General features: G+C 38.7%; 1 protein-coding gene across 1 annotated transcript; it reads left to right on the top strand.

The window, feature by feature from the left end:
- The first annotated feature begins 3442 nt into the window (after positions 1-3442).
- On the top strand, positions 3443-3955 carry LOC141590264 (uncharacterized). Its single transcript, XM_074410868.1, has one exon. The coding sequence runs from the start codon at positions 3443-3445 to the stop codon at positions 3953-3955; it is 513 nt and encodes a 170-aa protein (XP_074266969.1).
- Positions 3956-17456: the final 13501 nt, after the last annotated feature.

Raw genomic sequence — 17456 nt, 5'->3', positions numbered from 1 at the left:
TATACTTTTTAGAGAATACAGTGAGTTAATAAACCATAAGAGAAAGAATCAAGTCAAAAACTCATAAGGTCAATTTATAATGCATTTTACAATTTATTTGGTCGAAACAGAAATTTTACAGCAATATGTCAGAAACTTAGGTCAACTTATAAAAATCACTATTAATTGTCAAAAATTTAAATTGCGACATGGATTATCAATTTAGAAACATATAAGAGTCTTTTAATCAGTGGAGATGGAATTACACCAAATAGATAAGTAGTTTTTAAATGGCAAATTTTACAAAAATAGTGAACGAAAACACAACTGTACAGGAACATTCTGGCCACTGTCCACTAAATTATTTATTTCTCCTAAACCGTATATTATTTGAATATGAGACCAGTGGCATATGAAAGCTAACTCACAAGGATATCACACATAAAAATTGTAAGAATTATTAATTCTCTATTATGTGGACCTAATTACTGATGTCAGTCACTTTAATTAGAAACGGTTAGAAATAATGTTTCGGGTTTTTTTATTGGGAGTAATAGAATAAGTGGATTACGGTTAATGTTTACAAGCCATTAACATATTAGGCCCACTTATCTATTTAAGCCCCTCCTGCCACCTATATAAATAGATCACACCTGTTTGTGGTTTTAACCTAATTCATATTAATTGAGTGAAAACACATAGAAAGAGAATTAGAGACTAAGGAAAGCAAGAGAAGGCAAAAACATTAGGATTCATCTTCTTATTGTTCTAAAGAAACCTCCTCATCAGATCTAATGACTACTCCATATATTTATCTATCAGTAATTATCGCTGCAATCAGGATCCCATAATTATTGTTTACATGTGGTATCAGAGCAGGATTATGATTACAGTTATAGTTCTGATTAATGTTTTAATTATGTCTTTTAATTTGAATGAAATTAATGTTTTAACTATGAGGTTATTATTTTCATTCATGGTTGATTATATATCCTTTGATTATGATTGTTTCCGCTGCCCTAATCGAATTATTTCGATTCGTATGATGTTTTTTTATTGTTAATTGCGTTTCGTCTGTCGCCTGGGTTTTGAGGAGTACTCGATCGAGAGAATTTTTTTTTATCGATCGAATTAGTGCGTCACTCGATCGAATTAATGTGTCACTCGATCGAGAGACATCAAGAGTGCACATCACGATCGAGTATTAAGGTCACTCGATCGAGGTGTTTTATCGATAATAGTTCTCGATCGAGCTAATGTTTCACTCGATCGAAGATCTTCCGCATGAATAGTATCCTTCTCGTATTATAGTTTACGATACCTTATGATTGATTATGTATGCTCGTATGATATTAATATTATTATGTCAGTTAAGTTTATATAAATTATCACATTATTGTTGTAAGCATACATACTAATTATGTATATATATAGTTTTGGTATCGAATGAAAGAGACATTCGCATTATGACGAGTTGAAATTCACCACAGTGATTTCATCTCGTACGTGATCAAGTCTCATAAAGGAAGCATATTGGACATTCACATTAGGTTGAGGTTCATCACAGTAGACTCAATTATGTAGTGAATATCCGACTAAGCATCTAATGGGGTAAATTAACTTGTATTAAGGTTTTACCCACAGGTAACCTGACATTAAAGTGAAACACTCTTTATGGAGAGTATATTCGATTATGCAATTAAGCATGTGTAGGTTGTCCACAGATCTTATACTTGCCTAATGAATGTTTGTGAATTACTCATTTAAGTTTCAAGGCTTAGTCATAATTGATATTGTGTGTTAAACTCAAAGCCTAATGTTTTGAGCATTGTTCATAATGCAGTACCGTTGCAAAGCTCTCTCAATAACTGTGTCCAAGCTGTTCCACAACTTGATGGTACTAATTACTCAGAATGGAAAGAGCATCTCGAGTTCTATTTAGGGATCCTTGAACTCGATCAAGTGCTTATTTGACGGCTCATTAAACCCGACTTCGATGCGAGTAAAGAAGTACTTGAAGAATATAACTGGTGGAAGAAATCTGATAGTCTTTGCCTAAAGTTTTTACGTCTTACCACTGCACCAAACATTAAGTCTTCCATTTCGGAGACAGGCTGTAACACAGCCAGTAAGTACATGGAAAACATTAAGGAACACTTTCAGACTAGCGATGAAGCGGTAGCAGGAAGACTTATGTCTGAACATACCACTGCTAAGTATAATGAGAGTGTGACCAGTATGCAGCAGCATGTGTTACACATGACGAATCTGGCAGCTAAGTTGGGAAAACTGGGCATGAAAGTTGAGGATCCGTTCCTCGCCCAGTTTATCATCAACTCTCTGCCTGATAAGTTTGATGCTTTCCATCTTCATTACAACACTGTTAAAGAAATTTGGAGTGTCAATGAATTGACCAATAAACTGGTTCAGGAAGCAGCAAGAATCAAACAGAAAGATGAGGATGATGCCTGATGCCTGTCGTTGTGCACCAAAGATAAATTTATAATTCCTAACTACAACTATAGATAGCGGTAGCAGGGTCGAACCACAGAGAGGCATATGTAATTATTGGTCTATAACTAATGAGCATTAAACTAAAGAAATGTATAAAATCAAATATAAAAGGGTACTAAGATGGTCGGTTCACTGTAGTTTCGGCAGCAGCATACTAAGTAGGTCTGAAATAAACACATGAGGCGGGAAAATAAGAGGTCATCTCGGTCCACTCTCAACAAGTAGCGTCTTTCAATCTCGCTACGGGTCCCTAATATCACTAGTACTGACTCTCGTCCTGAAAAGTGACTAATAACCTAAACTTTACCTATCTTTCGATCTTAGCATAGTTTAGTCATTTTAATTAGTAGTCTAACAACCTTCCCTATCTTTCGATCTAATGGGCCAGTCAATTACTAAGCATTCAACTAGTCGCGTGCACTCGATTCGTCAAATATAGAATTTAAAGCAATTAAAACGAAGCAAAACCTCACGTGGCCAGTCGATCGACCAGGGTGTGCGGTCGATCGACCGTGGCGCGACTCAGGTCGTACTATCCTACTGCCGCCTAATTCTACAGATCCCTTACATCCTAGCACGAGGTATTTAGCTACTCATGGCTACGATAAGAACAACAATAAAATTGACTAATAAAGCAGAAGAATTCATGATTAAAACGACGAATTAAACAATTAACAATAAACGATATATTTGGCTTTCGGGAGACTATTCTAGCAATTCCTATACTGCGAATGAAATAAACAACGAAACTGAATAGAAGAATACCGAAGAGGAATTGCAGAGAGAGATCCAGAACCGAAAGCGAAAGGAACTTTATTAATGGAAGAACAATAATCTCGAACCATAATTATGAAAATAGAACTAAAACTAAATCAAACACCATAATGGTGTTTGGCTTGCTGATCAAAGAGGGTATAATGTTGGCTCTGGCTACAATTGGGTCAGACATATGGAGCAGAAAGTGGGATGGGCTAAATTGATTTGGAATCCTAGAGTCCTCCCTAAGCATAGCTTCCTATGCTGGCTAGTCTTCAGGAATGCTTTGAATGTGAAGGATAAGCTGTGTAGGATTGGAATCTGTACTGATGATAAATGCTGTATTTGTGATACAGACACAGAAACTATTAGCCATCTTATTATGCACTGCAGATACAGCAGACAAGTCCTGCATGAAGTCTGCTCGTGGCTGTGCATTCCTACCCCTGGTGGAAATGCAATCATTTGGATTGGACGAAGGAAATGGAGACCAGTTCAGAAGGGCATCTGTCTTGCTGCTGTCATGGCAGTTTACTACCACGTCTGGCAGCAGCGTAACTTGGCCAGAATTGAAGGAAAGCTGATGAGACCTATGATTCTGGTACATCAAATTCAGCAGATGGTAAAGAGCAAGGTGCATCAGCTAGATATGTGTACTGTATCTGTAAGAGATAGGGAATGGCTTACTCTAGTAGGCCTTATTTAATGTACTTAATCTTCTCTTGATAGTTTGTAATACTTCTTTTGAGCTTAATGAGAATGCTTACATTCTACCAAAAAAAAATAAAAAAAATAAAAAAAAAATAAAAAAAAATAAATCAAAGCTTGATAAAAACTAGATGATTGTTCTCAAAACCTAGCTTACGTTATATAGAATACAACGTAGTTCTTATTTCCAAAACCTAACTACTATAGGCTTGCTATTCCTCGATCTTTTTGTTTGCGTCAGAATGGCGGCTTGGTCGATCGACCGTGTTGGGGTTGGTGTCCTTAACAGTTAGTGCAAGGACTTATAAACCTCTAAAAGGATCAAAGGGCATACTTTTGGTATTATTATCAGTTGATCCACGTTTATCAATAACGGTTGGCTTGCTAGATAAGTTTGACGTTATTGTCATACAGATGGCGGTGATCAACTGGTCCCTAAAAGTCACACCTATAGGATACGTTTGAGAGACGTGACGGTATGAAAATACAGTCATGTAGATGCCAAATCTGACTAACCAGTTAGTCCGAGTTATTTGACTAGTAATTAGTCAAAATGTGATGTTGAGATATTATATTTAATACGGATTAGATATCATGGGCTAAGGCGAATTAACTATTAATTAAAAAAATTAAATATAAGCGTTTTATATTTAATTAATGTATATTGAATTAATTATACAATATCGTCTTTGTCGGACATGTATTAATACTTCAACTAACCCGTGTTATTAGTTGATGTTTTAATAGCCGATAACCGATGACGATTTATAATAAACCGCGTCATATACATTTAGCAATTTATGAGCCGGTCCACGAGGTAAAATTAAGAGGAAGTGGAAGCCCACTTCCCCATGCAAACCCACGGCTGGCCGAGGTTAACAAAAGGAGAGACTCCCTCTCCTTTTGACCTAGACAATTTCATTTTACAGAAAACTAGGGTTTTGGAGACATTTTCTCTCTGAAACCTAGATCTCACATCTCGAAAACCTCACAACAAGTTCTCCCAATATTGCAAGGCAATCGGAGAACACCATCTAGCACAAGGGCATATCTCGGACAAGTCTTGGGTGCAACAATTAGGAGGGAATCTCGTTTGATTTCTGTTCTTTACGCCGCACTATAAAGGACCCGAGGTTAATTCTTGTTCATTATCGTTTCTCTATTGTATTTATGTTTTATGACAATAATCGCATGCTAAATTTACGTTATAGTCCTAAATTTAGAGGGTCTTATACGGATATTACCCCACAAGTGGTATCAGAGCGAGGCCACGTAAATTTTTCCATGTGTTTTTCATAAAACCGATTTTGAAACGATTGTTTTGTCTCGAATTCCGTGCCATGTATACACGGCTGATTCGGTTTTTGTTCTTGTTGAAACCGTGACATGTTTTACACGGTTTTATCACCTTGTTTTCGATTTGTTTTTATGCATATTGTTGTTTTATACGGAGATTACAGCAACATGTCAAGTTTTGTCAATTGTTAAATTGTTTTTGATGCGTTTTTGATCAAAATTGCAATTGATTTTGTTTTGTCAAACTGTTTTCACGAGGGTTTTAAGTTTTCCAGAAACTTTTGTTCTCGATCGAACAAGTTTTTCAATCGATCGAGTGTTTTTCTGTCATGTTTTGACTCGATCGAGTCCTTGCTGTACTCGATCGACCTATTTTTAAATCCTGACTAATCGATCGAGACCCCCTCGTACTCGATCGAACAGTCTTGCTGATATAGGTCCTCGATCGACCTTATGTTTAGTCGATCGAGCACCTCCTGATTGGCAAACCCCTCGATTGAATGGCAACCTCATTCGATCGAGCCCTTTTGTTCCTCGATCGAGCACTTATGTCCCTGGATCGAGGGATTTTTGTTTTGACAGCTTTGAAAATTTATTCTTTTTGCTTTAAATTTTCTTTTGGCTACAAAATGTACATTATACGGATATTGTACACTCGTTATGATTGTGAAACGGTTCACACACGTACCATTAAGTTATTTTAAAGCGTATTTAAAGTAACGGACTGTATTGGATTAAAATTAAATGATAGAAGCGGTTTTATCACATGAATTTTAATCATTAAAAGGTGGTTTGGATAAATTTAACATAATTACGGAATTATGTCACGAATGAATTTGTTTTTAGTTGATGCTTTTATTTATCGTTTTGTTGAATGCCTTGAATGCCTTTTATTACGTATTTATTTATTTTGCAAACGGTTGTAACTTAGTGTGGCCTTAGTAGAACGTGTTACCGTAATGATGGAACACGGTCTTGGTTGTATTTTGAGATCTCGTATCTCCGTTTTGGATTTTTCACTTGTAATTACGGTTTTATTAGAATGTAATTAGGTTTATATTTTGTAATTTTAATTGTAATTTTTGAGAAGACCAAAGACGGAGACCAGATGCTCACTCCCGCTACATGGATCAAGATGGAACATCAAGACAAGCTTTTCGGGTCCAACGGTGGATTCCAAAGTTGTATTATGTTCTTATACTAGGATAGGCCACACTAGGACCTTTTTATTTACGTATTGCATTCTTTTATTTTTTTATTTTATTTTTCGTAACGATAATATGCATCATATTCCGCCTAAAAACCAAACCACCTAATAAATGCATGAAAACTGACACATTTAGAGGTCACGAGTTAGTTTTCTTTGACATTCGTATGTCACACGTTTTTAAGCCATCACCCAAATTAATTCATTCACGCAGACGCTAGTTATTCGTTCACTTAATATGAATTATAATTTAGTTGATGGGATCTTCCTCGTATAAACAAAAATTGAGAACGGTCTTTATAGGTCAAACTCCAATGAGTCCCTTCTTCGTCGGTAGGCATAATATGACCCCTTCTACGTCGGGTAAGTTGGAACCGATTGACCTATTTTATCTCAACACTATGATTACTCGTACGATCCTGTGATTATGGTGGACTATAGATAGGATTTACGGAAATCTATCGACCAAGAGTTCTTCCGGAAGAATTAGCTAAACAGTTGGCTTATCAATTTACAGAAATTGAGTCTTGGGATCACTTGTATCATTCTTGAGGGAGATCAATTATGCAAGTGCGAGAGTCTACATGTTAAAATGAATTTTTAATAGACTTAAATCACCTCGATGAGTTGCTTATTTCGTTTTGTTTTTCTTTCTTTTTCAGTGTAGATCACGTTTTATTAAACTGCAAATAACAAATGGCTGGTTCTACTGATAACCCAATGCCAAGTGTCACATTGGACCGTGAGTCCTGGCTTCGGATCTTCATGGATCGGATGAATCGATCTACTCGATCAAGAATGATGGATCGAACTTCACGGACCGGGAGGCGGCATTACGGAATGCTTGCCATTGCGATGGGAAGCTCAAATATCTGATTGAGCCCATCCCACCAAACCCAGGCCCCACGGTTGAAATTAACGAAATCGACAAGTATAACGATTTCGCCATGGAAGCAGGTGCGGTAAAGAACGTACTTATTTTTGCAATGGAATCCAATTTGCGTAAAACGCTTCATAGCTCAAAGTGCAAACAAGATTTTCACTACACTCACTAGGGAATTCTCAAAAGCACCGAGAATCGTGACCTATGAGCTTACCACTCGCTTCTTTGATGCGAGACTCCGAATGGGCCAACCAGTTAGCCCACACATTCTCAAAGATGATTGAGAATGTCGAGAAGTTGGAGACCTTTGATTGTAAGATCAGCGAGAACATTGTTATTGACCGCATACTTCACTCACTCCACGATGGTTATTCGCAATTTAGAGCGAATTACTATATGAATGATTTGAAGAAAACTCCCCATGAATCGCACTCCTCCTCGCATGCACCGAGGAGGACATGAAGTTCAAAGGGGAGCATGAAACAAGATGTTCTCGTTGTGTCAAACAAGGGCAAGGGTAAGGGCAAAGTTCAGCCAGGCCTAGCAAGAGGGCAAAACGAAGTTTAAGAAGTCGGGATCGGGTAAGAGTGGGCCTGGTGAGGCAAGTAACTCATCAGCGCGACAAAAGAGCAAGACCGAAACATGGAATGCCATCATTGCCACAAGACTGGGCATTGGAGGCGTACATGTCCTGTTTATCATGAGGACATAAAAGCAGGTCGCGTTAAACCGGTTGGTATGTCTTCTCCTTCTACTTTTATTCATATGATTGAGATTAACCACGCAAGTTACGTAACTTGGGTACTTGATACTGGTTGTGGTTCTCATCTGTGTAATCATGTGCAGGGCCTCCGAAATCTCAAGCCTCTCGTAAAGGGTGAGGTTGATCTGCGTGTCGGGAATGGAGCAAGAGTGGCTGCCGTCTCGAGGGGAACATATGTGATCCAGCTTCCTAGCGGATTTGAGTTATCATTATATGATTGCTATTATGTACCCAGTCTTTCGAAAAACATTATTTCGCTTTACCGCACTTGACAAACTTGGTTTTTCATTTGTAATTGAGAATAATACTTGCATTTTCTCTTTACACAATATGATTTATGGCAAGGCAGTCTCCATGAATGGAATTTATGTTTTAGATCCGACCACCGAAATATTACACGTAATGAATAAAAAGTTAAAGGTTGGTGACAAAGATCAAACGTATCTATGGCACTGCCGTATGGGACACATAAATGAGAAACGCGTAAAACAGCTCATTAAACATGGAGCTATCTCGGCCTTTGATTTTCAATCATTTGGCACGTGTGAATCATGTCTCATCGGTAAAATGACTCGTATTTCCTTCAAAGGTGTTGAATGCGCGCTGCGACCTATTAGGACTCATACACACGGATGTATGTGGACCTATGTCAATCACCGCACGAGAAGGCTATAGGTATTTCATCACTTTCACTGACGATTTAAGTAGATATGGCTATGTCTACTTAATGAAGCACAAAAGTGAATCCTTTGAGAAATTCAAGGAATACCAGAATAGGGTGCAGAACCTATTAGGTAGGAAGATTAAAACACTGCGTTCGGATCGTGGTGGCGAGTATCTTTCTCACGAGTTTGATCAACACCTAAAGGACTCGTGGATTGCCCTACGCTTAACTCCACCGAACACCTCGCTTGAATGGTGTGTCCGAACGGAGAAATCGAACACTACTTGATATGGTTCGATCCATGATGAGTCACACCGTGTTGCCCGACTCGTTATGGGGTTATGCTCTTATGTCACCGCTTCTAATACTTAACCGAAGTCCGTCTAAAGTCATGTGACAAGACTCCATATGAACTATGGAAGGGAACGGTCCCTAACTTGTCCTTTATACGGGTTTGGGGCTGCGAGGCTTATGTCAAGTGGAGACACGAGGATAAGCTCGGCCCGCGATCGGTCAAGACATACTTTATAGGTTATCCTAAAGGAACGCTTGGTCATTACTTCTATTCGCCAACCGAACAACGCGTTTTTGTTGCGGCTAGTGCGACATTCTTAGAGAAGGAATTTCTCGAGAATGCAAAGAGTGATAGAACCTTCGACCCGTCGGAGATTCCAAACCAAACACCGAGCAACCATTGGAGGAACCTGTTCCTTCAATCCCTGGCCGTGAATATTCCCGAGGAACCTAGGAGGTCGGGAAGAGTCTCTATTCCTCCGCATGATACATTGGTATGGTCGAGGAACATGACATAGATGACGTTCTACTCTTAACGAGTAGTGAACCCGCAACCTATAAAGGTGCCATGACTAGTTTCGACTCAAAGCTATGGCTTGAGGCCATGCAATCCGAGATGGACTCCATGTATGAGAACAACGTGTGGGATCTTGTTGACTTATCCGCTAAGGTTCGTCCCCTTCAATGCAAATGGCTTTACAAGATAAAGCATTTCGTGGAAGGTCAACAAGATATCTATAAAGCACGACTAGTTGCTAAAGGTTTCACCCAAGTGCCAGGTTTGCACTACGATGAAATTTTCGCACCCGTAGTCATGTTGCGTTCCATTCGGATTATCTTAGCGATTGCCGCTTTCATGACTATGAAATTTGGCAAATGGACGTGAAAACCGCCTTCTTAAACGGCTTTTTGGAGGAAGAGTTGTACATGGTGCAACCCGAAGGTTTCATCGATCCACAACATCCTAAGAAAGTATGCAAACTTAAGCGTTCCATTTATGGACTTAAGCAAGCATCTCGGAGTTGGAATCATCGCTTCGACCAAGTGATTAAAGAAAATGGATTTACTCGATCGGTCGAGGAACCATGTTTATATATCAAGTCGAGTGGGAGCAAGATTGTCTTCCTAATATTGTATGTCGATGACATACTCCTGATTGGGAATGACATACCTCTCTTAACTTCGGTGAAAGTATGGTTGAAAAACCATTTCCAGATGAAAGATCCGGGAGAGGCACAAAGAATTCTAGGCATTCGTATCTATCGAGATAGATCACGACGGATGTTATCTCTCGGTCCGAGTCTTACATAGACAAAGTCCTAGAGAGATTCAAAGATGACTAACTCCAAGAAGGGGTTCCTTCCTATGGCTCCAGGGGTGCATTTGAGCAAGTCTCGTGCACCGAGACACCGGAAGAGAAAGAGCGCATGACACGGATTCCTTATGCTTCGGCTATAGGATCAATCATGTATGCCATGATATGCACACGTCCGGACGTGGCATATGCATTGAGTATGACAAGTCGATTCCAACAAAGATCCAGGTGAATCACACGGTTAGTGTCAAGAACATTCTTAAGTACCTACGGAGGACTAAAGATTGGGCATTGACTTATGGAGGCGATCAAAAGCTATGCGAACCTAAGTTACGCAGATGCTAGCTTCCAAACGGATCGAGATGACTCGAAATCTCAGTCTGGATTCGTTTTTACTCTTAATGGCGCTGCAGATCACCGGAAGAGTTCAAACAAATCTGTTACAAAGAGATTCTACGACTGAGTCCGAGTACTATGCCGCGTCTGAAGCTACAAAGGAAGCGATATGGATGCGTCAATTCTTACATGGGCTCTCTGTAGTGCCTAGTTCGAATGACCCGATCACCATCTATTGCGACAATAGTGGTGCCATCTTCCAAGCTAAGGAGCCAAAGTCTAGCAACAAGTCTAGACATGTACAACGGAAAGCTCATCTAATCCGGGATTACGTGGAGCAAAAGGAAGTAGTGATAGAAAAGATTGCTACAGATGATAACATAGCAGATCCTCTCACTAAAGCATTACGACAAGATAAGCATGAAGGGCATGTTAATTCCATGGGAATTAAACGTGTTCCTAAGTTGTAGTACTCTTTTATGGATCAGATTCATTCTCTCTTGTACTCTATACGACATCATCGTTTTGATATTTTATATATATATTTTGTTTGTCATGTGGATTTGTACGACAAATTTTGAACACCACAAAGTGAACTGAACGAACATTATATCTTTTCAGTCCTTAATTGCCCACATGAGCTGATAACTCTGGCAATTATTTTGTGACGTTGGTTGATGGTGGGTTCAACGAGCCATAAGTCAACCGGTTGACTGACCAATCACAGAGGCGATTTATACGGATATTTCGTAGGACACTATAGTGACATCGACGTGGAGTCCTAAATGTTTTATAACATTCGTTGCCCGGTCGTGGATAGGACTTCCATGGTGATCCTAAGAGTCGATTCTTTTGACTATCGACTGTCTCTTGAGACTAAGGCATTTTGGGTGACTTTGGTTTCTTTCTCACGGTCATCCGTAATAGGGGGCCAAGTAGATTTTTTCTTGGTCATTTCATGTTGTGCTTAGATCGGAAGGAGTCGAGTTGAAGGAAATATTCAGCCTTTATCGGTACTCGATATTTCTCGGGGCCACTCGAGGAGTCAGAATCAAATGCATGGCCATGCTCGGATACGGATTCGTTTTATCAGTTAAGTTACTCTCTAGTCGGGGAAACCACTCTAGATACAGATCGATTGTAAAATACGACCTTTGTGGATCCAGATCTGCAAATTGTTTTACATTGAGTGGGAGAAATTTTAAATGAATATGAGAATCGGTTATCGCACATACACTTGTACGGACAAGTGTGAGTTTGTTGGAGCTTGTGTCCTCCAGTTAGTGCGGATAACGTCATTGCACATACACTTGTACGGACAAGTGGGAGCTTGTTGGGGTTGGTGTCCTTAACAGTTAGTGCAAGGACTTATAAACCTCTAAAAGGATCAAAGGGCATACTTTTGGTATTATTATCAGTTGATCCACGTTTATCAATAACGGTTGGCTTGCTAGATAAGTTTGACGTTATTGTCATACAGATGGCGGTGATCAACTGGTCCCTAAAAGTCACACCTATAGGATACGTTTGAGAGACGTGACGGTATGAAAATACAGTCATGTAGATGCCAAATCGACTAACCAGCTTAGTCCGAGTTATTTGACTAGTAATTAGTCAAAATGTGATGTTGAGATATTATATTTAATACGGATTAGATATCATGGGCTAAGGCGAATTAACCAGTTAATTCGTAAAATTAAATATAAGCGTTTTATATTTAATTAATGTATATTGAATTAATTATACAATATCGTCTTTGTCGGACATGTATTAATACTTCAACTAACCCGTGTTATTAGTTGATGTTTTAATAGCCGATAACCGATGACGATTTATAATAAACCGCGTCATATACATTTAGCAATTTATGAGCCGGTCCATGAGGTAAAATTAAGAGGAAGTGGAAGCCCACTTCCCCATGCAAACCCACGGCTGGCCGAGGTTAACAAAAGGAGAGACTCCCTCTCCTTTTGACCTAGACAATTTCATTTTACAGAAAACTAGGGTTTTGGAGACATTTTCTCTCTGAAACCTAGATCTCACATCTCGAAAACCTCACAACAAGTTCTCCCAATATTGCAAGGCAATCGGAGAACACCATCTAGCACAAGGGCATATCTCGGACAAGTCTTGGGTGCAACAATTAGGAGGGAATCTCGTTTGATTTCTCGTTTTACGCCGCACTATAAAGGACCCGAGGTTAATTCTTGTTCATTATCGTTTCTCTATTGTATTTATGTTTTATGACAATAATCGCATGCTAAATTTACGTTATAGTCCTAAATTTAGAGGGTCTTATACGGATATTACCCCCGCTATGACCGGTCGATCGACTGAGGTAAGCTGAACAGGAGTTCCTGTAAGTCGGGTTCTGGTCGATCGACCATAGGGTCCAGTCGATCGACTAGAGTAGCTGATAATCCGTATTTAATTCTCGTGGATTTGTCTTTCGGACCTCGAAATGCGCACCAAGTTCGTTCCTTGAGTAAATACTTCACGTTAAATGCAATGCAAGGTACTCGGGGACGGATTCGGCTCGATTTCTACTCATTTCCGCATAAATCTGCAATATTACATAAAAATACGAAAGTAAACGAAATGGGGCAAATAGTAGTACAAAACTACACAATTGAGCTCTGAAATGCGTGTAAAATGGGGTGTAAAACATCATATTTAGGACACGCATCAAACTTCCCCAAACCAAACTCTTGCTTGTCCCCAAGCAAGAACTAGACTCGATCCTAAAAACCTAATGGAACGAGTTCAATCTCAGAGCGAAATGCAAACCGTAAGGCCTAAACCAATTTAATGGAACAATCAACAATCAATTAGAAATGTGAATCATGCAAACGAGTTATGAAGTTGTCAAAAATCACAACCGGCAACGAACGATAGAGACTTATCAATATGGACTCTCACGGATCGCTCAAATCACTCAATAAATACAGGTGAGTATATACAAAAGATAGAAAGAATTTACTTTGTAGTGACTCTCACCTAACTACGACCTATAAGAACATGCCTGCAATATAATATGAAAATGATCTCTACAACCGTACATACGCATTCCAACCAAACGAATGACCATGACACATGCCGAGGTAGATAAGGGATATGTGAGGTAATGGGCAGGAAGAGGCAAAACATTTATGGGAACGTGGAGGTACAGGTGATCAAGCTAGTACCCTAACAAAACCATATGACAATATCCAACTTCTTGCTCAAAATCTTCGATGAAACCAGTGCTATTAGCAAGCACAAAACTCACAATCTCCGTAGTAATCAATCAACTAACTCCCCATAAGATACAAATGCAACATGGGAGCAAAAATCGTCATATAATAAAGACTTTGAATTATGCGAATTGATTTTTCTTTTCCTTCTCGGGCATCGATCGATCGACCAGATGGTCACCGATCGACCACGTCTACAAAGATCTGATACTCTCTTTTTCTTTCTTTTTCGAATCATTTTTTCTTTTCTCTTCTTTTTTCCTTTCCAATTTTTTGTCTTTCTTTCCTTTTTCCAACTTCCCAACTTCATCTAAAAATGAGCATACGCCACCAAAAACGAAGTAACAACCCCAAGAATGTAAACTACTAGCTTGACAAGGGCAGGCTAAATGTAGGATGTAGTAATGGGACAAAAAGGTTGTTTTTGGCAGTGTGGAGCTTATGAGCAAAATGAATAAAGGAAAATAAACAACAATCCAAGACAAAAAATGTAAACGTGAATGCAAGCAAATAAAATGCAACGCAAAACCCTTCCCCAAACCAAATTGCACAATGTCCCCATTGTGCAAAATCATATAATGAAATAACAGGAAAACGGTAATTTGTGTAAATTAACTACATAAGGCATGAAGTAAGAACTCGGAAACTCACAAGACTTTAAGCGCAGCAAAAAGAAACCTCCCCAAACCAGCGTGAGCTAGGAGGTTTCAGTAGCTAGTACTGCTACCAATAAGTACCTGAAAAGACAACAAATACCACGCATAAAACCAAGAAAGCAAAGTGGACGCGGTAATTATGTGCAAAAATTAAAATGGAAGAAACCAAAAATATGGCGGAAAATAAAGAGGAGAGAAGACTCCCTCAAGTCCGCAAAACGACCAAACACAGCAGGGGAAAGGTCGAAGACAGGTACAGCAGCGGGCAACGGTCGATCGACCACCTCACCCAGTCGATCGACGAGGAAGCCAGGAACAGAAGCTCCTGGAACTGTGCAGCCAGTCGATCGACCATATAGACCAGTCGATCGACTGGAATAGTTGCTGCAACCTTCTGATTTCTTCGAATTAGCTCACTAACTTGAGCTAATATGGTCTATATACCTGTAAAAGCACATAATAACGCGCTCAAAATTGCGCAAAACCCAAAGTAACCGACTAAAGTGTTTAAAATCCTAAACAAACGTATTAAAATGCGAAGTCTCGCGCACACGAAAACAATAAGGAGTCTTAAAAAGCAATAAAATGAAAGTTTGAAAAAGCATGTGATCAACTAATAGTTGATCAAGAACGGCCACGGAATGGCCCACTTGGTCGGCTTCTGGCTACAAGAGGTAGCCTCAACTGTGTGGGAGAAAATGAGGACATAACACCAAGGAAGAGTGTGTACTTGTGTATACGAGATCTACGCAAGGAAGAATGATTTGAATAAAGGTATATCTATTTATATAGTATACCCAATAGATGAGATCTATGGTCTCGAATCAAGCTACATGACAAAGGAGACCAAGTGAAGTAATCAAAGGAATATTTTCTCAAGATAACTAAACGAGGAGACCAAAAGAAAGTTTTGGAAGAAAAATGACTAATATAAAGTCTTAACGAGAGTTTTGACTAGTTTATGATAAATTTTGACCAATAGTTTCAACTTTACTTAAGAGCCTAAATGAATCAAAGTAACATCCTAGTAATAAACAATATTTATGACTAGAGGTTGCAAGGATAGATATACCGATATCCTCAATTGCTAAATGTTAAGTATTAACTACGCAAAAGTCATTACTTAACCACATTATGAAAATGAATTGGTTAAACCTCCTTCTGAAAGGGATATTTTGAAGGACGTGTATTAGATATTATTTATATTTAAATAATGACATTGCTACGCATCATTATGATATGAATGAGTTAGAGATTAAAATCTCTTTCCATAAGGTTTAGATGAGACCACTTCAAAATGAGTATTTTGAAAGGATATGATGGGAACATATATGGTTTTATCTCAAACAAAGCAATAAATTTCAATTCTTGAAATATCTCAATTGAGTAGTCAATTGCGAATCAAGTGGGAGTTGGAAATTATCATGTGAAGACATGAAATTTAGTGGGAGTAATCATCTTATAAAAATCTATAACTCATCACTCATTGAAGAATGACGAGCTAATACCTTCCTTCACAAAGGAGTATTTGAGTTTTCAATTCTGGATGAAAATGGACTATGATGAATCCAATCACATCATGAGATGTTGGATAAGTATTGAGACATGCACATCGAATCAACGAGAAACGTAGATTACTCATGTAAATGAAAACGGAATTGCCATTAGCAGTCATGGTCGTTCCTTGAACCTAAGAATGGTTGATCTCATGATTATTAGTTACTAATGTTTCCGCCATTAGAATAATCATGCACATGTCCAATAATGAATCATATGCATAAGAGCATGATGATTCATTGGTAAGCCATAGAAGAAACGTCATGAATTTTCGAGGAGAATCCGATGAGCGATTTCAGTGTTTGACAGAAGACTCTGTTGTGTGTCAAGAGGTTGCACATATTGCAGTTCGAACACACGTAAAGATTTATGAAAATCCTGAATTTTTCAAGCCAAAAGGAGAAATAGGAAGTTTGGAAAGATACTTAGTTGAATAAGAAGTTGCTCAAAACTAATCTTTCCTAATATGCTAGGACTTGTGAGAAGTGCTAGGCTAATCATCTTGACAAATTGTTGCAAGACTCTACAAAATATATACCTAGTGCATGTTGTGTGGATGGAGTACTTGATCAGTACAAGTTATATCATTCACCACAAATTCGTTCGTTATGTGATAATCGATACGCAAGTTCTTTCAAGATAAAGAACCGAAACCAAGGTCGGGAACCTTGATGTGTACTTGGTAAGGTTCATGCTATGAGTGATAACATGAATGTAAAGGATAATATGATTAAGAAGTTTGAACACATGGACACGTGACATGTTAAACTTCTATTGCAATCAACAAGTGTTTACACACTTACGATATGCATCACAAGGTTGTAATATGGTATGGACTACCCGAGTGTGATGTCGACATTTGTTGTTTGAGTTATTATTAACTCACCTTATACTTTGTTACATCCAACGGGTTGTAGAGACAATTGAACCCCGTTTAAGTGAACACGGATTAGCATTGTATTTGCCCATAGTTACTTACATGAGGTGACGTCTCGAAGTGACTAGAGTGTGATGCGATTGATGGCAAGTTCAAGTGCCATAGAGTCATATGAGAATGACTAGTCGATCACATAGGCGGACTGTTAGGAACATTTTGTCGGGCCTTATGACCGCTTATAGAGTTCTGGCAAATTTATATAGCCTGGTCGTGGCGAGAGCTGCTATAGTATTCAAATGAGTCGATTCTTTTGACTAAAGACTATTCGCCTAAGATGGCACAGTTTCAGATTAACTTTGATTTATGTTACTACGACCTTCGTAAATGGGGTCAAATGAGCATATTTTGGGTTATGATG

Source organism: Silene latifolia, chromosome 7, assembly GCF_048544455.1.
Source record: "Silene latifolia isolate original U9 population chromosome 7, ASM4854445v1, whole genome shotgun sequence".
NCBI classification, from domain to species: Eukaryota; Viridiplantae; Streptophyta; class Magnoliopsida; order Caryophyllales; family Caryophyllaceae; genus Silene; species Silene latifolia.
The sequence above is the reverse complement of the archived record's forward strand: the minus strand, read 5'-3'. Positions and strand labels throughout refer to the sequence as shown.

Bases quoted from the DNA above. Each gene is read 5' to 3' on its own strand.
- LOC141590264 (XM_074410868.1), top strand. From the start codon at position 3,443: ATGGAGCAGAAAGTGGGATGGGCTAAATTGATTTGGAATCCTAGAGTC.